General features: G+C 44.6%; 1 protein-coding gene across 1 annotated transcript in view; it reads left to right on the forward strand.

The window, feature by feature from the left end:
• LOC124716828 (cytochrome P450 4C1-like) overlaps positions 1 to 21,057 on the forward strand; it is a 75,861-nt gene that overhangs the window by 7,577 nt on the left and 47,227 nt on the right. The window contains exon 3 of the mRNA XM_047243382.1: positions 13,134 to 13,364. Coding sequence (XP_047099338.1) covers positions 13,134 to 13,364 — 231 coding nt within the window. The remainder of the gene's footprint in view (positions 1 to 13,133; positions 13,365 to 21,057) is intronic.

The following is a 21,057-nucleotide window of genomic DNA, read 5'->3' on the forward strand; positions in this document are numbered from 1 at the left end:
TACAGACGCGAAATTTAACCGACGGGAAGAAGATGCTGTGATATGAAAATGATTAGCATTTCAGAGCATTCTCACAAGGTTGGCGCCGGTGGCGACACCTACAACGTGCTGACATGAGGAAAGTTTCCAACCGATGAGTCATACTCAAACAGCAGTTGACCGGCGTTGCCTGGTGAAACGTCGTTGTGATGCCTCGTGTGAGGAGGAGAAATGCGTACCATCACGTTTCCGACTTTGATAAAGGTCAGATTGTAGCCTATCGCGATTGCGGTTTATCGTATCGCGACATTGCTGCTCGCGTTGGTCGAGATCCAATGACTGTTAGCAGAATATGGAATCGGTGGGTTCAGGAGGGTAATACGGAACGCCATGCTGGATCCCAACGGCCTCGTATCACTAGCAGTCGAGATGACAGCCATCTTATCCGCATGGCTGTAACGGATCGGGCAGCCACGTCTCGATCCCTGAATCAACAGATGGGGACGTTTGCAAGACAACAACCATCTGCACGAACAGTTCGACGACGTTTGCAGCAGCATGGAGTATCAGGTCGGAGACCATGGCTGCGGTTACCCTTCATGCTGCATCACAGGCAGGAGCGCCTGCGATGGTGTACTCAACGACGAACCTGGGTGAACTAATGGCAAAACGTCATTTTTTCGGATGAATCCAGGTTCTGTTTACAGTATCATGATGGTCGCATCCGTGTTTGGCGACATTGCGGTGAACGCACATTGGAGGCGTGTATTTGTCATCGCCATACTGGCATATCAACTGGCGTGATGGTATAGGGTGCCATTGGTTACACATCTCAGTCACCTCTTGTTCGCATTGACGGCACTCTGAACAGTGGACGTTACATTTCAGATGTGTTACGACCCGTGGCTGTACCCCTCATTCGATCCCTGTGAAACCCTACGTTTCAGCAGGATAATGCACGACCGCATGTTGCAGGTCCTGTACGGGCCTTTCTGGACACAGAAAGTGTTCGACTGCTGCCCTGGTCAGCACATTCTCTAGATATCTCACCATTTCAAAACGTCTGCTCAATGTTGGTCGCGCAACTGGCTCGTCACAATATGCCAGTCACTACTCTTGAACTGTGGTATCATGTTGAAGCTGCATGGGCAGCTGTACCTGTACACGCCATCCAAGCTCTGTCTGACTCAATGCCCAGGCGTATCAAGGTCGTTATTACGGCCAGAGGTGGTTGTTCTGGGTACTGATTTCTCAGGATCTATGCACTCAAATTGCGTGAAAATGAATCACATGTAAGTTCTAGTATAAAATATTTGTCCAATGAATACCCGTTTATCATCTGCATATCTTCTTGGTGTAGCAATTATAATGGCCAGTAGTGTATTCCCCACTGTTTTGGTTCCAATATGCTGTTTTCAAACGTAGTTTCGGTTCAATGCGATGGCCTTGCACCACCTTAGTGGGCTGCACTGTACTCCCGAATGGTACCACTGTACTGACCGACGCCAGAACCAACGTCTTACTGCTTCACTAACCTCCCCATCATCCATGTACTGCTTCCCGAGGCGTGCATTGGGCCAAACAGATGGAAATCAGAGGTGATTCAAGCAGTAGGGTGGATGAAGAAGGTCTGAAGAAGTTTTGTGAGCTCTTCTGGGGTGTGGAGACATGTGTGGCATCTCGCAGTGTCATGGAAAAGTTCGTTTGCATTTTTGTGGTGGCGGCCACGCTGAAGTCAATGCATTTCAGAGTTCATAGTTGAACCATGAGGGAGGACATCAAGCAGAATTACCGCTTCAGAGTCCCAGAAGACTGTCGCCATGGCTTTACCAGCTGAGGGTGCGGCTTTAGACTTTTTCTTCAGAGGAGAGGTAGTGTGGCACCACTCCACGGATTGCCGTTTTGTTTCCGGCTCGAAGTGATAAACCCATTTTTCGTCGTCTCCGACGATGCCCGACAAAAGCTGTTACCATATTCCCCACAACGCCCAAGCAATTCCACTCAGGTGGTCCTTCGTTTCTATTAATGGTGTTCTGTTAGGCACTGACGAACCCAGGAACATACCTTCGAGTATCCCAATTGGTGGAAGAGTGTGTCAGCATTACCGACAGAAACGTCCAGCTGAGCTGCGAGGTATTCGATTCTGATCCGCCGATCACCTCACATGAGAGTGTCCGCACGTTCGACCATTGCAGGAATCACAAATGTGTGCGGCTGGCCGGCACGCGGGAGGTGGGATAGGTTTGGGCGACAAGACGTCTCGCACAACGACCCACCGTGCTTTTGTTCACTGCCAGCTCTCCGTAGACATTCTGCAAGCGCTCATGTATATCTGCGACGCTGTGGTCTTCCGCCAAAAGAAACACTCTACTTGGAACGCACCTGCGTCGAGGACGCCATTTTGAAGGCCACATAGAGCGCCGCCACCTATCGGAAATCCATGAAAGTATAGCAGCTGAGGCGGGAATATCCACGATGTCCCACAACAAATTCCGTACTTATTCAACTGAAATTGGCTGAGAATGGCTTCGAAATGTTCAAATGTTTGTTGAATCTTATGGGACTTAACTACTAAGGTCATCAGTCCCTAAGCTTACACACTACTTAACCTAAATTATCCTAAGGACAAACACACACACCCATGCCAGAGATAGGACTCGAACCTCCGCCGGGACCAACCGCACAGTCCATGACTGCAGCGCCCTAGACCGCTCGGCTTGAGAATTGTTTGCTGAACGCCTCTCGTACGTTGTAGTTTTCATTGTTTCTATTTCGTTCTGTTGCATGGTTAACATTATTCCTGTAATTTCTCTGTTGTGTGAATGTGACCAGTCTCTGCTGACCAGGGTATTACTGCACGACGTCAGGTTACAGAAACGACCTTCGGGCTACTCGCCCACACTGTGAACAACACATCTTGTTAATACTTCCAAACAACATCTTGTTGACAAGACGCCTACCGTGGCAAAATGAAGGGACATGATTACTTCGCCATCCAAACATCGGAGTCACTGGGAAATTTCAAGAGGTGCAGCCTCTTCATCTCAAAGCAACATTCGCAACTGATGTTCAAAATGGTTCAAAAAAAATGGCTCTGAGTACTATGGGACTTAACATCTGTCATCAGTCCCCTAGAACTTAGAACTACTTAAATCTATCTAACCTAAGGATATCACACACATCCATGCCCGAGGCAGGATTCGAACCTGCGACCGTAGCGGTCGCGCGGTTCCAGACGGAAGCGCCTAGAACCGCTCGGACACACCGGCCGGCCAAAATGGTTCAAATGGCTTTGAGCACTATGGGACTTAACATCTGAGGTCATCAGTCCCCTAGAACTTAGAACTACTTAAATCTAACTAACCTAAGGATATCACACACATCCATGCCAGAGGCAGGATTCGAACCTGCGACTGTAGTAGTCGAACGGTTCCTGACTGAAGCGCCTAGAACCGCTCGGCCATAACGGCCGGCGCAACTGATGTCCTCAGTTATTTGGCAGATGTATTCCAGTCTATGTCTTCCTCTAGAGATTTTTAGCCTCTACTGCCTCTGGTACCTGAGGCTTAACACATATCCTACCATCCTGTCCTTCCTCCTTGTCAATGTTTTCCACATATTCCTTTCCTCTCCGGTTCTGCGTAGATCCTCCTCATTCCTTGCCTTATCAGTCCACCTAATTTTCAACATTCATCTGTGGTATCACATTTCAGATTCTTCCATTCTGTTCCTGTTTTCCCACAGTCCATGTTGCGCTACCATATAATACTTTGCTCCAAACGTACATTCTCAGAAATGTCTTCCTCATATTAATGCCTGTGTTTGATACTGGCAGATTTCTCTTGGCCAGGAATTACCTTCTCGCCAGTGCTAGTCTGCTTTTGATGTCCTCCTTGCTACGTTCATCATGGATTACCTGGCTGCCTAAGTACCAGAATTTGTTAACTTCGTGTACATCATAGTTCCCAATTCTGATGTCAAGTTCTACTTCTTATTACCTTCATTTTTGATCGGTTTACTCTCGGTCCTAATGCTGTACTAATTAGAATGTTCATTCCATTCAGCAGATCATGTAATTCTTCTTCCCTTTCACTCAGGATAGACATTTCATCAGCGATTCTTATCATTGACATCCTTTCACCTTGAATTTTAATTCCCCTCTTGAACCTTTGTCTTAATTCCGCCATTGCTTCTTCCACGTACAGACTGAACAGTAGGGATGAAAGGCTAAATCCCTCTCTTACAGCCTTTTTAATCCGAGCACTTCTTTCTTGGTATTCCAGTCTTGTTCCCTCTCCATTCTTGTATACATTGTATACCAGCCGCCTTTCCCTTTAGTTTACTCCTATTTTTCTCAGAATTTTGAACATCTTGCACCATTTTACATTGTTAAACGCTTTTTCCTGGTCGAGAGATCCTAGAAACGTGTCTTGACTTTTCTTCAGTCTTGCTTCCATTGTCAACCGCAACGTCAGAACTGTCTTTCTGGTGCCTTTACCTTTCCTAAACCCAAACTGATCGTCATCTAACGAATCCTCAATTTTATTTTAATTTCCACTCTTCTGTATATTATTTTTGTCAGCAGCATGCCCTGTCGACTCCTGTTTCTTCGTCCATCACGTCATCACATACTTCCTCCCCCTCACTTCTTTCCCCCTCTTTCCACCACTCCACTCCGCTCTTTCCTCTGCATTTAACAGCGGAATCCCGTTGTACTATTAATGGTGCTAGCCTTGCTTTTAATTTCACCGAAGGTTATTCTGACTTTTCTGTATGCTAAGTCAGCCCTTCGAACAATCATTTCTTTTTCGATTTCCTCGCATTTTTCACTTTCCGTTTCTTCCGTTCCTAAGTGACTTGTATTTATGTATTCCTGAATTTCCCTAAACATTTTCGTACTTCCTTCCTTTGTCGATCAACTGAAGTAGTTTTTCTGTTACCCATGCTTTCTTCGCAGTTACTTTCCTTGTACTTAAGTACTTTCTTTCCATGTTCTGTGGTTGCCTCTCTTAGAAAAGTTCATTCCTCTTCAACCGAACTGCCTACTGAGCTATTCATTATCGCAGTACATTTTTCATCAGAGAACATCAGGCGAATTTCTCTATTTCCTAATATTTCCGTGTCCTACTTCTAAATCTACATCTACATCCATGCTCCGCAAGCCACCTGACGGTGTGTGGCGAAGGGTACCTTGAGTACCTCTATCGGTTCTCCCTTCTATTCCAGTCTTGTATTGTTCGTGGAAAGAAGGATTAACGCTTTCGCGATTACTAAATGACCCTGTAACGAAGCGCGCTGCTCTCCGTTGGATCTTCTCTATATCTTCTATCAACCCTATCTGGTACGGATCCCACACTGCTGAGCAGTATTGAAGCAGTGGGCGAACAAGCGTACTGTAACCTACTTCCTTTGTTTTCGGATTGCATTTCCTTGGGATTCTTACAATGAATCTCAGTCTGGCATCTGCTTTACCGGCGATCAACTTTATATGATCATTCCATTTTAAATCACTCCTAATACGTACTCCCAGATAATTTATGGAATTAACTGATTTCAGTTGCTGACCTGCTATATTGTAGCTAAATGATAAGGGATCTTTCTTTCTATGTATTCGCAGCACATTACACTTGTCTACATTGAGATTCAATTGCCATTCCCTGCACCATGCGTCAATTCGCTGCAGATCCTCCTGCATTTCAGTACAATTTTCCATTGTTACAACCTCTCGATATACCACAGCATCATCCGCAAAAAGCCTCAGTTAACTTCCGATGTCATCCACAAGGTCGTTTATGTATATTGTGAATAGCAACGGTCCTACGACACTCCCCTGCGGCACACCTGAAATCACTCTTACTCCGGAAGACTTCTCTCCATTGAGAATGACATGATGCGTCTGTTATCTAGGAACTCTTCAATCCAATCACACAATTGGTCTGATAGTCCATATGCTCTTACTTTATTCATTCTTCGCGCATTGACTGTTGCTGACTATTCTCTTAAACTTCAGCCTCCTCTTCGTTGTTCTAGTGGTCGTCAGTTCTGAGACTGGTTTGACGCAGCTCTCCATGCTACTCTACCCTGTGTGAGCCTCTTCATCTCCGAATAACCACTGCAGCCTACATCCGTCTGAATCTGCTTAGTGTATTCATCTCTTGGTCTCCCTCTACGATTTTTATCCTCCACGCTTCCCTCCAATACTAAACTGGTGATTCCTTGATGCCTCAGAACGTGTCCTACCAACCGATCCCTTCTTCCAGTGAGGCTGTGCCGTGAATTTCTTACCCCACAATGCTGTTCAGTACCTCCTCGATATTTACCTATCTTCAATATTCCTCTGTAGCACCGCATTTTTAAGCTTCTAGTATCTTCTTGTGTAAACTGTCTATCGTCCACGTATCACTTCTGTTCATGGCTACAGTCCACGCAAATACTTTCAGAAAAGACGCCCTTACACCTAAATCTATACACATCAAAGAAGTTTTCCATCATCCCGGTTCCCAGAACTTCTGAAGATAGACGTAGACTGAGGATATTGTATCACAGACACAGACCCTTTCACTGTCCAGAGATGTCACTAAACCCGCCCAAAGATGTAAACAACCGTGCATGAGCAGCGCCTATCAGACGGACGGAGGCTGACAAATAAGTTCGAGTCATTGCACCACGAAGGAGGTACACACCTCGTGTTGTCTGTAGATCAACCATGCCTAGACGGTCAATACCGCTGTTCGATCGCGTCCGCACTGTTACTTTCTGCCAGGAAGGGCTCTCAACAAGGGAAACGTCCAGGCGTCTCGGAATGAACCAAAGCGATGTTGTTCGGACATGGAGCAGGTACAGAGAGACAGGAACTGTCGATGATATGCCTCGCTCAGGCCGCCCAATGGCTACTACTGCAGTAGATGAACGCTTTCTACGGATTATGGCTCGGAGGAACCCTGACAGCAACGCCACCATATTGAATGTTGATTTTCGTGCAGCCACAGGACGTCGTGTTACGACTCAAACTGTGCGCAGTAGGCTGAATGATGCGCAACTTCATCCCGACGTCCATGGCGAGGTCCGTCTTTGCAGCCACGACACCACGCAGCGCGGTACAGATGGACCCAACAACATGCCGAATGGACCGCTCAGGATTGGCATCACGTTCTCTTCACCGATGAGTGTCACATATGCCTCCAACCAGACAATCGTCAGAAACGTGTTTGGAGGTAACCCGGTCAGGCCTTAGACACACTGTAAAGCGAGTGCAGCAAGGTGGAGCCCCCCTGATGTCTTGGGGTGGCATTATGTGGGGCCGACGTACGCCGCTTGTGGTCATGGAAGGCGCCGTAACGGCTGTACGATACGTGAATGCTATCCTCCGACAGATAGTGCAACCGTATCGGCAGCATATTGGCATGGCATTCGTCTTCATGGACGACAATTAGCGCCCCCATCGTGCACTTCTTGTGAATGACCTCCTCCAGGATAACGACATCGCTCGACTAGAGTAGCCAGCATGTCCTCCAGACATGAACCCATCGAACATGCCTGGGATTGATTGAAAAGGGCTGTTTTTGGACGACGTGACCCACGAACCACTCTGAGGGATCTACGCCGAATCGTCGTTGAGGAGGGGGACAATCTGTACCAACAGTGCCTTGATGAACTTGTGAATAATGTGCCGTGACGAATACAGGCATGCATAAATGTAAGAGGACGCTACAGGGTATTAGAGGTACCGGTGTGTACAGCAATCTGGACCAGCATCTCTGAAGGTCAACATGGAATGTGTGGTTTTCATGAGCAATAAAGAGCGGAAATGATGTTTATGTTGATCTCTATTCCAATTTTCTGTACAGGTTCCGGAACTCTCGGAACCGAGGTGATGCAGAACTTTTTTTGATGTGCGTATATATTCGATGTTAGCAATTGTCTGATCTTCAGAAACGCTTTTCTTACTTTGTATCCTCTCTATTTCGGCCAGCATTAGTTATTTTGATGGCCACATAACAAAACTGTTCTACAACTTTAGGTGTTTCATTTCCCAATCTAATGCCCTCAGCAGCACCTGATTTCATTCGACTACATTCCATTATCCCTGTTTTGCTTTTGAAATTTCATCTTTTATATGCCTTTCGAGATACTTTCCATACTGTTCAACTGCTCTTCCAAGTCTACTCTTCACCATTACTAAATTGGGATCTAAGTCTATATCTGCTCCTGGGTTCGCGTTACAATCCAATATCAGATTTCGGAATCTCTGCCTAACCATGATGTAATCTAACTGAAATCTTCTCGTATCTCCCGGGATTTCCCAAGTATACCTACTCCTCCTGCGATTCTTGAACTACTAGCTGAAATTTATTGCAGAACTCAAGTAATCTTTCTCCTCTCACATTCCTACTACTCAGCCCATATTCTCCCGTAACCGCTTGTCCTACTCCTTCTTGTACAATCGCATTCCAGTCCTAAATGACTACTGAAACACCCGTTCAGTATCCTCACATACTTTCTCTTGGGGTTGCGCAGTTGGCATGTACACCTCAACTACCGTTGTCGGTGTTGGCTTGCTGCCGATTTTGCTTCAAGGGATGCCTGTAAGATAGATGTGAGTGAACACCACACGTAGTTTTAATTATTGAGCAATTAATATCTTTTGCCCAATGAGGAGTTACTTCATATTATTACCACATAATATACAGGGAGGTCCAGTGATAGTGACCAGGCCAAATATCTCACGAAATATGCGTCAAACGAAAAAACTACAAAGATCGAAACTTCTCTAGCATGAAGAGGGAAACCAGATGGTGCTAGGGCTGGCCCGCTAGATGGCGCTGTCATAGGTCAAACGGATATCAACTGCGTTTTTTTAAATAGGAACCCCCATTTTTATTACATATTCGTGTAGTACGTAAAGAAATATGAATGTTTTAGTTGGACCACTTTTTTCGCTTTGTGATAGATGGCGCTGTAATAGTCACAAACATATGGCTCACAATTAAAGACGAACAGTTGGTAACAGGTAGGTTTCTTAAATTAAAATACAGAAGGTAGGTACGATTGAACATTTTATTTCGGTTGTTCCAATGTGATACATATACCTTTGTGAACTTATCATTTCTGAGAAAGCATGCTGTTACAGCGTGATTACCTGTAAATACCACATTAATGCAATAAATGCTCAAAATGATGTCCGTCAACCTCAGTGAATTTGGCAATACGTGTAACGACATTCCTCTCAACAGCGAGTAGTTCGCCTTCCGTAATGTTCGCACATGCGTTGACAATGCGCTGACGCAGGTTGCCAGGCGTTGTCGGTGGATCACGATAGCAAATGTCCTTCAACTTTCCCCTATAGAAAGAAATCCGGGGACGTCAGATCCGGTGAACGTGCGGGCCATGGTATGGTGCTTCGACGACCAATCCACCTGTCATGAAATATGCTATTCAATACCGCTTCAACCGCGCGCGAGCTATGTGCCGGACATCCATCATGTTGGAAGTACATCGCCACTCTGTCATGCAGTGCAACATCTTGTAGTAACATCGGTAGAACATTACGTAGGAAATCAGCATACATTGCACCGTTTAGATTGCCATCGATAAAATGGGGGCCAATTATCCTTCCTCTCATAATGCTGCACCATACATTAACCCGCCAAGGTCGCTAATGTTCCACTTGTCGCAGCCATCGTGGATATTCTGTTGCCCAATAGTGCGTTTTATGCCGGTTTACGTTATCGCTGTTGGTGAATGACGCTTCGTCGCTAAATGTAACGCGTGCAAAAAATCTGTCATCATCCCGTAATTTCTCTTGTGCCCAGTGGCAGAACTGTACACGACATTCAAAGTCGTCGCCATGCAATTCCTGGTGCATATAAATAGGGTATGGGTGCAATCGATGTTGATGTAGCATTCTCAACACCGACATTTTTGAGATTCCCGATTCTCGCGCTATTTGTGTGCTACTGATGTGCGGATTAGCCACGACAGCAGCTTAAACTCCAATTGGGCGTCATCATTCGTTGCAGGTCGTGGTTGACGTTTCACTTGTGGCTGAACACTTCTCGTTTCCTTAAATAACGTAACTATCCGGCGAACGGTCCGGACACTTGGACGATGTCGTCCAGGATACCGAGCAGCATACATAGCACACGCCTGTTGAGCATTTTTATCACAATAGCCATACATCAACACGATATCGACTTTTTCCGCAATTGGTAAACGGTCCATTTTAACACGGGTAATGTATCACGAAGCAAATGCCGTCCGCGGCCGGCCGTGGTGGCCGAGCGGTTCTAGGCGCTTCAGTCTGGAACCGCGCGACCGCTACCGTCGCAGGTTCGAATCCTGCCTCGGGCATGGATGTGTGTGACGTCCTTAGGTTAGTTAGGTTTAAGTAGTTCTAAGGGGACTGATGACCTCAGATGTTAAGTCCCATAGTGCTCAGAGCCATTTGAACCATTTGAAATGCCGTCCGCACTGGCGGAATATTACGTGATACCACGTACATATACGTTTGTGACTATTACAGCGCCATCTATCACAAAGTGAGAAAAGTGGCCTAATTAAAACATTCATATTTCTTTACGTACTACACGAATGTGTAATAAAAATGTTGGTTTCTATTTAAAAAAGCGCAGTTGATATCCGTTTGACCTATGGCAGCGCCATCTAGCGGGCCAACCATAGCGACATCTGTGGTTTCACCGCCGGACACCACACTTGCTAAGTGGTAGTCTTTAAATCGGCCGCGGTCCGTTAGTATACGTTGGACCCGCGTGTCGCCACTATCAGTGATTGCAGACCGAGCGCCGCCACACGGCAGGTCTAGTCTAGAGAGACTCCCTAGCACTCGCCCCAGTTGTACAGCCGACTTTGCTAGGGATGGTTCACTGTTTACAGACGCTCTCATTTACCGAGACGACAGTTTAGCATAACCTTCAGCTACGTCATTCGCTACGACCTAGCAAGGCGCCATATTCAGTTACTATATGTCTTCTGAACAGATAAGATTGTGAATCATGTAGCGTCAAGATCGACGTTCCTCATTAATGGATTAAAGTATCAAACTAATTATGTCCGATTTCTGAACTCTCATTCCTTGTCATGTTCCAGACCTCACGTCAATATAGTTCTTCCCTCCTCACGCCAGCCTGCGTGAGCTAAAACGCGTGCATTTCGGCCTCCTCTAGAAACACGGTGTTGGCTCTTCAGCCAACCCCAACACCATCTGGTTTCCCTCTTAAAGCTAGACGAGTTTCGTTCTTTGTAGTTTTTTCGTTTGATGCTTATTTCGTGAGATATTTGGAGACCTTTGGAGAAAATAGAACGACTTGTATGAAAATCAAGAGCTCAGATGGAAACCCAGTTCTAAGCAAAGAAGGGAAACCAGAAAGGTGGAAGGAGTATATAGAGGGTCTATACAAGGGCGATGTACTTGAGGACAATGTTATGGAAATGGAAGAGGATGTAGATGAATATGAAATGGGAGATACGATTCTGCGTGAAGAGTTTGACAGAGCACCGAAAGACCTGTGTCGAAACAAGGCCCCGGGAGTAGACAACATTCCATTAGAACTACTGATGGCCTTGGGAGAGCCAGTCCTGACAAAACTCTACCATCTGGTGAGCAGTATGTATGAGACAGGCGAAATACCCTCAGACTTCAAGAAGAATATAATAATTCCAATCCTAAAGAAAGCAGGTGTTGACAGATGTGAAAATTACCGAACTATCAGTTTAATAAGTCACAGCTGCAAAATACTACCGCGAATTCTTTACAGACGAATGGAAAAACTAGTAGAAGCCGACATCGGGGAAGATCAGTTTGGATTCCGTAGAAATATTGGAACACGTGAGGCAATACTGACCTTACGACTTATCTTAGAAGAAAGATTAAGGAAAGGCAAACCTACGTTTCTAGCATTTGTAGACTTAGAGAAAGCTTTTGACAATGTTGGCTGGAATACTCTCTTTCAAATTCTGAAGGCGGCAGGAATAAAATTCAGGGAGCGAAAGGCTATTTACAATTTGTACAGAAACCAGATGGCAGTTATAAGAGTCGAGGGGCATGAAAGGGAAGCAGTGGTTGGGAAGGGAGTGAGACAGGGTTGTAGCCTATCCCCGATGTTATTCAATCTGTACATTGAGCAAGCAGTAAAGGAAACAAAAGAAAAATTCGGAGTAGGTATTAAAATCCATGGAGAAGAAATAAAAACTCTGAGGTTCGCCGATGACATTGTAATTCTATCAGAGGCAGCAAAGGACTTGGAAGAGCAGTTGAACGGAATGGACAGTGTCTTGAAAGGAGGATATAAGATGAACATCAACAAAAGCAAAACGAGGATAATGGAATGTAGTCGAATTAAGTCGGGTGATGCTGAGGGAATTAGATTAGGAAATGAGACACTTAAAGTAGTAAAGGAGCTTTGCTATTCGGGGAGCAAAATAACTGATGATGGTCGAAGTAGAGAGGATATAAAATGTAGACTGGCAATGGCAAGGAAAGCGTTTCTGAAGAACAGAAATTTGTTAACATCAAGTATTGATTTAAGTGTCAGGAAGTCGTTTCTGAAAGTATTTGTATGGAGTGTAGCCATATATGGAAGTGAAACACGGACGATAAATAGTTTGGACAAGAAGAGAATAGAAGCTTTCGAAATGTGGTGCTGCAGAAGAATGCTGAAGATTAGATGGGTAGATCACATAACTAATGAGGAGGTATTGAATAGAATTGGGGAGAAGAGGAGTATGTGGCACAACTCGACAAAAAGAAGGGACCGGTTAGTAGGACGTGTTCTGAGGCATCAAGGGATCACAAATTTAGCATGGAAGGCAGCGTGGAGGGTAAAAATCGTAGTGGGAGACCAAGAAATGAATACACTAAGCAGATTTAGAAGGATGTGGGTTGCAGTAGGTACTGGGAGATGAAGAAGCTTGCAGGATAGGGTAGCATGGAGAGCTGCATTAAACCAGTCTCAGGACTGAAGACCATAACAACAACAACACTATCAGTGGACCACCCTGTATAAGTGAATAAAAAAATATGAAATCGGTGACTTCTGTACCCACGATGATGACAATTCTTATGGCAAGAGTAGCAAAAGCGAAACGATTTAACGTATTATAGGGTTGAAAGTTTTATCAATATGCACCTGCTGCAGATTCTGGAGCAGTTCTTGGAGGTTTTTAACGCGGGCGCTGAGGTTCTGACGAAACGCCTGGCCGCGACGTGTGGGCAGGAGGTGTACCTGTTCCCCCTGGTGTCCCTGACCACGCTGGAGATGATCGTGGAGACCGCCATGGGAAGCACGAGTGCGGATGACGGGGCAGACGGGGGCCCGACCAACCGGGACTTCGTGGCCGCCTTGTCTGAGGCCGTCCGCCTTGTGCAGGTACGTTTATTTACCTAGTCGTTAACTTTACAGTGTGAGCCATCACCTTGGTAACTATGGTGGGTCGTTAGCTAGTGAAAACTAGTAACAACCCGCAGAAACAGAGTTTACATCTACTTCTACATCTACAGTGTGTTACAAAAAGGTACGGCTAAACTTTCAGGAAACATTCCTCACACACAAAGAAAGAAAATATGTTATGTGGACGTGTGTCCGGAAACGCTTACTTTCCATGTTAGAGCTCATTTTATTACTTCTCTTCAAATCACATTAATCATGGAATGGAAAACCACAGCAACAGAACGTACCAGCGTGACTTCAAACACTTTGTTACAGGAAATGTTCAAAATGTCCTCCGTTAGCGAGGATACATGCATCCACCCCTCGTCGCATGGAATCCCTGATGCGCTGATGCAGCTCTGGAGAATGGCGTATTGTATCACAGCCGTCCACAATACGAGCACGAAGAGTCTCTACATTTGGTACCGGGGTTGCGTAGACAAGAGCTTTCAAATGCCCCCATAAATGAAAGTCAAGAAGGTTGAGGTCAGCAGAGCGTGGAGGCCATGGAATTGGTCCGCCACTACCAATCCATCGGTCACCGAATCTGTTGTTGAGAAGCGTACGAACACTTCGACTGAAATCTGCAGGAGCTCCATCGTGCATGAACCACATGTTGTGTCGTACTTGTATAGGCACGTGTTCTAGAAGCACAGGTAGAGTATCCCGTATGAAATCATGATAACGTGGTCCATTGAGCGTAGGTGGAAGAACATGGGGCCCAATCAAGACATCACCAACAATGCCTGCCCAAACGTTCACAGAAAATCTGTGTTGATGACGTGATTGCACAATTGCGTGCGTATTCTCGTCAGCCCACACATGTTGATTGTGAAAAATTTACAATTTGATCACGTTGGAATGAAGCCTCATCCGTAAAGAGAACATTTGCACTGAAATGAGGATTGACACATTGTTGGATGAAGCATTCGCAGAAGTATACCCGTGGAGGCCAATCAGCTGCTGATAGTCACTGCACACGCTGTACATGGTACGGAAACAACTGGTTCTCCCGTAGCACTCTCCATACAGTGACATGGTCAACGTCACCTTGTACAGCAGCAGCTTCTCTGACGCTGACATTACGGTTATCGTCAACTGCACGAAGAATTTCCTCGTCCATTGCAGGTGTCCTCGTCGTTCTAGGTCTTCCCCCAGTCGCGAGTTATAGGCTGGAATGTTCCGTGCTCCTAAGACGCTGATCAATTGCTTCGAACGTCTTCCTGTCGGGACACCTTCGTTCTGGAAATCTGTCTCGATACAAACGTACCGCACCACGGCTATTTCTCCTTGCTAATCCATACATCAAATGGGCATCTGCCAACTCCGCATTTGTAAACACTGCACTGACTGCAAAACCACGTTCGTGCTGAACACTAAATTGTTGATGCTACGTTCTGATGTGCTTGATGTACTGTAGAGCAATGAGTCGCATGTCAACACAAGGACCGAAGTCAACGTTACCTTCCTTCAATTGGGCCAACTGGCGGTGAATCGAAGGAGTACAGTACATACTGACGAAATTAAATGAGCTCTAACATGGAAAGTAAGCGTTTCCGGACACATATCCACATAACATATTTTCTTTCTTTGTGTGTGTGGAATGTTTCCTGAAAGTTTGGCCGTACCTTTTTGTAACACCCTGTATATACAGATAGATAGATATCCAGAGATCACAGGCCCTGCAGACCACGCGCTGCTTCCACAAACTGCCTCCATTCCTCCCTGTTTGTGCCCGGTTCCTCCAGGTGTCTTCAATTCCCAGGACTGCTAGGTCCTTCGCCAGGTCGTCCATGCAGCTCTGCCTTGATTGTCCAATGGGGCGTTTGGTGTTTGGTTTCCCCTCTAGTGCCATCTTCGGCTGACTTCCATCTGGCATACGTGCTACATGGCCCACCCATTGTATTCTTTTGCTCTTTATCTTCTGCAGGATAGTTGGTTGTGGCATCAGAAGGTAAATTTCCTCGTTTCTCCTCCTCTTTCATTCTCCGTTATGTAAAACAAGTCCCCATATCTTCTTCATTACTCTTCTTTCAAATATTAATAGTTTTTCCTTTTCTCGCTTAGTCATGCTCCATGTATTACTGCTGGGCATATCACTGTGCTGTAGATTTTCATCTCAGTGATCTCTGACATCGATTTAGAAACGAGCGTCTCTCTGAGGGAATCCATGCATTTCGTTCCGACTGCTATTCTTTCCTTGATGTCCTTTTTTAAGTTGCTGTCCGTGGTAAACCGAGATCCTAAGTATTTGACTGGTGTTCTCTCTTGAACCTTGAAACGTCCCCTTAGAAAAATTTATGAATTACTGTGCTGATAAACCTCTTACATTATTTGATTTTCAAACAGCTGAGCAGAACTGAACGCACTCAGACATTTCGTTCTTTACCTATTCTGATCAACACTATACTGACACACAATATTTATAGCGCAACGCAATCTGACTTTCAATAATCCCTACAAAAGAATGGCCCTGACTAACATTAAACTATACCGTTCACAAATCACTTACCTCACAAAAATCTTCGTTACTCGAACTACTAGAATACAGCGAGCGCCAATACTGCCAGCTAAATAAAAGATTCTAACTACTGAAGCCACTAACTACTGATAGGCGATAGGCATAGTTAGCAAATGAAAAATTTTGATAGAGAAAAAACAATGTATTTACCTTAATAATGTTCAAAAGTCATCATATATATCTATCCATTCATGACCTCCATCTTTAAAAATTTCCTTTTTCTCGCGGACACACGTCCAGATCGTCCGCTTGTAGCAACCTCTCAAAACTCTGGCATCTCTCTCCCCACATCCACCACAGCTGGTGGCACACCTCCAACTGAGCAACGCTACGCGCTGTTTCCATCCGACAACCCAACACTACACAAGGGAATATTCCAACAATGAGTCCAACCAGCCACAGACTGCACACAGCACAGTCAGTGATTTTCATACAGAGCGCTACGTGGCGTTACCAACATAAAAACCTAAACAACGTTGCTTAGTTGGAGGTGAGCCGCGAGCAGTGGAGGAGGTGAATGTACATTGTTCTTATTCCTAGTATTGATACTATGCATTGAGCTATTGGCCAGAAATAGAGACAAACTATTTTCATCAAATCTCATTAAGGAATACATATACAGAGAAGCAGTTATCAGAATACCCAGTTCCTTGAATAGGTTTCTACATTATACATTTCAGATGTGTTACGACCTTTGGCTCTACCCTTCATTCAGTCCCTGCGAAACCCTACATTTCAGCAGGAAAATGGACGACCGCATCTTTCAGGTCCTGTACGGGCCTTTCTGGATACAGAAAATGTTCGACTGCTGCCCTGGCCAGCACATTCTCCAGATCTCTCACCAATAGAAAACGTCCGGTCAATGGTGGCCGAGCGACTGGCTCGTCACAATACGCCAGTCACTACTCTTGATGAACTGTGGTATCGTGTTGAAGCTGCATGGACAGCTGTACCTGTACACGCCATCTAAGCTCTGTTTGACTCAATGCCCAGGGGTATCAAGGCCGTTATTACGGCTAGAGGTGGTTGTTCTGGGTACTGATTTCTCAGGATCTATGCACCCAAATTGCATGAAAATGTAATCACATGTCAATTCTAGTATAATATATTTGTCCAATGGATACCCGTTTATCATCTGCATTTTTTCTTGGCGTAGCAATTTTAATGGCCAGTAGTGTATAACCAGCGATGAAGCTCTTCGATAAACTTAACGATCAGTGTCATACGGAATAAGAAATACAGGGTGTTCATAAGTCAGTTATACGAAAGTAACCTTTAATTGTGAAAAAGTTAAATAACTTACAGATATGTTTGATACAGCACTGAATGCAGTATATTTTCAAGTTTTATATCCGACTAACACGGTTCTAAAAATGTGTGTGAAATCTTATGGGACTTAACTGCTCCTAAGGAGAAACACACGCACATTCATGCCCGAGGGAGGACTCGAACCTCCGCCGGGACCAGCCGCACAGTCCATGACTGCAGCACCTTAGACCGCTCGGCTAATCCCGCGCGGCGTACTTTCTTTCCCTTTCGTTAAAAAAATCATGTTATTCAGAGGTATATATAATATTTCAAATAGTTAAATTTATATACTAATATGCACAGGAAATACGATTTTTAATGACAATATTTTTAAAATATATAATTTGCAGAACAGGTTTATGTTGATGCTCTAAAACAACTTCATAGATGCAAGAAAATAATAATTATACAATAATTTTTGGCAAGTAATGATTTGCTAGTCTAAGTAAATAAATTTTGACAGTACGTTTTATGATTAGCTCTAGATCTAATAGTTTTCTCAATTCATAAGTACATTTCACATTTGACGCCAATATGTCTCATCTTGGAATTGCACCAGATTTCCTGCATTTTGAGGCTTTCATTGCTTCAACAAATTTTTTTGGTGGGCCAACACTGAATCTAACTTCTGAAATTGATTGCAACTCAGCTCTTCAAGGGTTTCATTCATATTTTGTACATCATCCACGTCTTCACTGTCGGAGGATTTCACTGTATATGAAATTTCTCTTCTTTTCGTTACTGTCATGACATCTGAACGTTCTTATTTTTTACCAGTCAGTTTCATCAAGCTGAGCAGGACAGTCTTCATCAAAAACGAGAATCGGTCATCTTCCCACTCAGATAACTACGTACTGCTGTCATTAAGAAGAGCTTCTAATTATTCATAGGTTAAAATTTCATGCATTGCGGTAGAGTGTAGAAAGACCAAATCGAAACCAGCAAATATGCTTATAATCTGAGATCACGAACGATGACCTTCAGAAAATGGACTATTTCATAATAACGAACAAAATTTATATAAATCTAAACTAATTCTCGACGTCTAGAATGGTTAACGATCGTTACGCAAAAATATTTAGGTACAATAATTATGTATATAGTTTCCAGTTTGTAGAAGTAACCACTTCCAGCGTACGACCAGCTGTACACTAATACACGAATCGTCCCTTGCGAGATGCTCCGCCATGGTTTTAAAACTAAGAGCAAGAAAGTCCACATTCGCAGACCATTGGTCTATAAGCGAAGAAAAAAATATTGAACGAAGGTCCACATGTGTGAAACAAGGGAACGGAGAGGTTGACTGTTATCAATCAAGCCTTTCACTGTCCGCTTCCTAAAAGTTAACAGCAAAAGAAAATACATAATTACATTATTGAGACAAAGAGGACAGAGGCAGCATCGTCCAACATAGCATACGAACCAGTCGTTTTATATATTGTACTAAATAAAATGTAGTCTCTGTCTACTCTCCACAGCCCAGAGGCCCTTCTCTGAGGGAACAATGGAACAGAATTGAAGCTCAGAAGAAACGAGTTCATGATTGACAGATTGCAGGGGCAGGAGACAGTGTTGCCAACGCGCCACCACATCCACTTGACAAGGATCTTCATCTACCTACATGACAGGTAACACAGTGTGAGAACTACGGTTACCTGGCGATTGGCCACTACCACTGGAGCCACTGAAAAGTCAGTTACAAACTTCGTACAACCAAAGGACAGCACCACAAAAAATTAGTACACACTTTTAGTGGTTTAAAATTCACTCAACATTTATTGTTGCAACACTGCGTATGGAGTATATGAAACGATTGCATTTGCAGATCAATAGCACAGGCAGTTTTGAAGTATCGACCCATGCTGAAACACCCATATTACGAGGGTAAGTCAATTATGATCCGCAATTTAGTTACATTTTTGCTTTTTTGGTAGTACTGTCGTTTTACGTTGATGACTCATGATTTGTTTATTTGTTGTTATTTCTTTGCAATTTTCAAGCTGCTAGATTAGTTTCGTTATCGCTGCCGTGCTGTGAATCACGGCTGCTCCGCTGTCAATTTGCACCAAAGAAGAGCAACTTTCAGTGATCCGTTTTTTTTGGTCGGAAGGTGTATCAGGGGCCGAAATTCATCGAAGACTTTCGGTACAGTACGGGAACAGCGTTTGCCACTATGGAGTGTCTATGAATGGACTGAAAAATTCCGAAGCAGTCGCGCAAGTGTTACGCACGATGAAGGAGTCGGACGACCATTTACCGCCACAAATGAAGAAACCATTGAGCGTTCACGTGAAATGATTCTCCTTAGACAGACGATTAACTATTGACGAAGTTCAAAATGGCTCTGAGCACTCTGGGACTTAACGTCTGAGGTCATCAGTCACCTAGAACTGAGAACTACTTAAACCTAACTAACCTAAGGACATCACACACATCCATGCTCGAGGCGGGATACGAACCTGTAACCGTAGCGGTCGCGCGGTTCCAGACTGAAGCGCCTAGAACAGCATGGCCACACCGGCCGGCATTGACGAAGTGGCACACCGTCTGTAAATTAGCCACGGTTCTGCCTACGAAACCATCCACAACAGACTTGTGTTTCATACAGTTTGTGCAAGATGGGTCCTAAAACAACTCACACAGATGCATAAACAAACGCGATTGGACATCTGCAAGAAACATTTGGATCGCTGTGGTAACGAAGGGGACAACTTCTCAGACAGGATCAATACTGGTGAAGAAACATGGATCCATCATTACGAGCTGGAGAGTAAACGGCAGAGTATGGGATGGAAAAATCCAAATTCGCCGTGCAAGAAAAAGTTCAAGACCCAGCAGTCCGCAGGAAAACTGATGCTTGCGGTTTTTGGGACGCACAAGGTCCAGTACTGGAACATTATGGGGAAAGTGGCACAACAATAAACAGTGTACGTTACAGTGAGATGCTGACTGCCAGGCTAAAGCCTGCAATTCGAAGCAAACGCCGAGGATTGCTGTCAAAAGGTGTTGTGTTGTTGCACGACAATGCCCGTCCGCATACTGCTGCCCACACTGCTGAAACGCTCCAGAAACTCAAATTTGAAGTACTGGATCATCCTCCACATAGTCCCGTTCTTGCCCCTTCTGACTGTCACTTGTTTGATCTACTCACGCATTAAGGGGCCGTCGATTTGCATCGGACGAAGCAGTGAAGGAAGCGGTGCATTCCTGGCTCGCAGCTCAAACGAGAACCTTCTTTTATGAGGGCATCAGGAAGCTTGTACAACGATGGACCAAGTACGTTGAAACGCAAGGAGACTATGTCAAAAAATGATGTTCTTGTAAGTTTCGTATTTGATTACAATAAGATTTTATAACTGTATATTGAGCAAGCAGTAAAGGAAACAAAAGATAAGTTCGGAGTAGGAATTAAAATCCATGGAGAAGAAATAAAAACTTTGAGGTTCGCCGATGACACTGTAATTCTGACACAGACAGCAAAGGACTTGGAAGAGCTGTTGAACGGAATGGACAGTGTCTTGATAGGAGGGTATAAGACGAACATCAACAAAAGCAAAACGAGGATAATGGGATGTAGTCAAATTAAGTCGGGTGATGCTGAGGGAATTAGATTAGGAAATGAAACACTTAAAGTAGTAAAGGAGTTTTGCTACTTGGGGAGCAAAATAACATTTATACTTCGCAAGCCATCCAACGGTGTGTGGAGGAGGGCACTTTACGTGCCACTGTCATTACCTCCCTTTCCTGTTCCAGTCGCGTATGGTTCGCGGGAAGAACGACTGTCTGAAAGCCTCAGTGCGCGCT

This window comes from Schistocerca piceifrons, chromosome 9 (genome assembly GCF_021461385.2).
Source record: "Schistocerca piceifrons isolate TAMUIC-IGC-003096 chromosome 9, iqSchPice1.1, whole genome shotgun sequence".
Taxonomy (NCBI): domain Eukaryota; kingdom Metazoa; phylum Arthropoda; class Insecta; order Orthoptera; family Acrididae; genus Schistocerca; species Schistocerca piceifrons.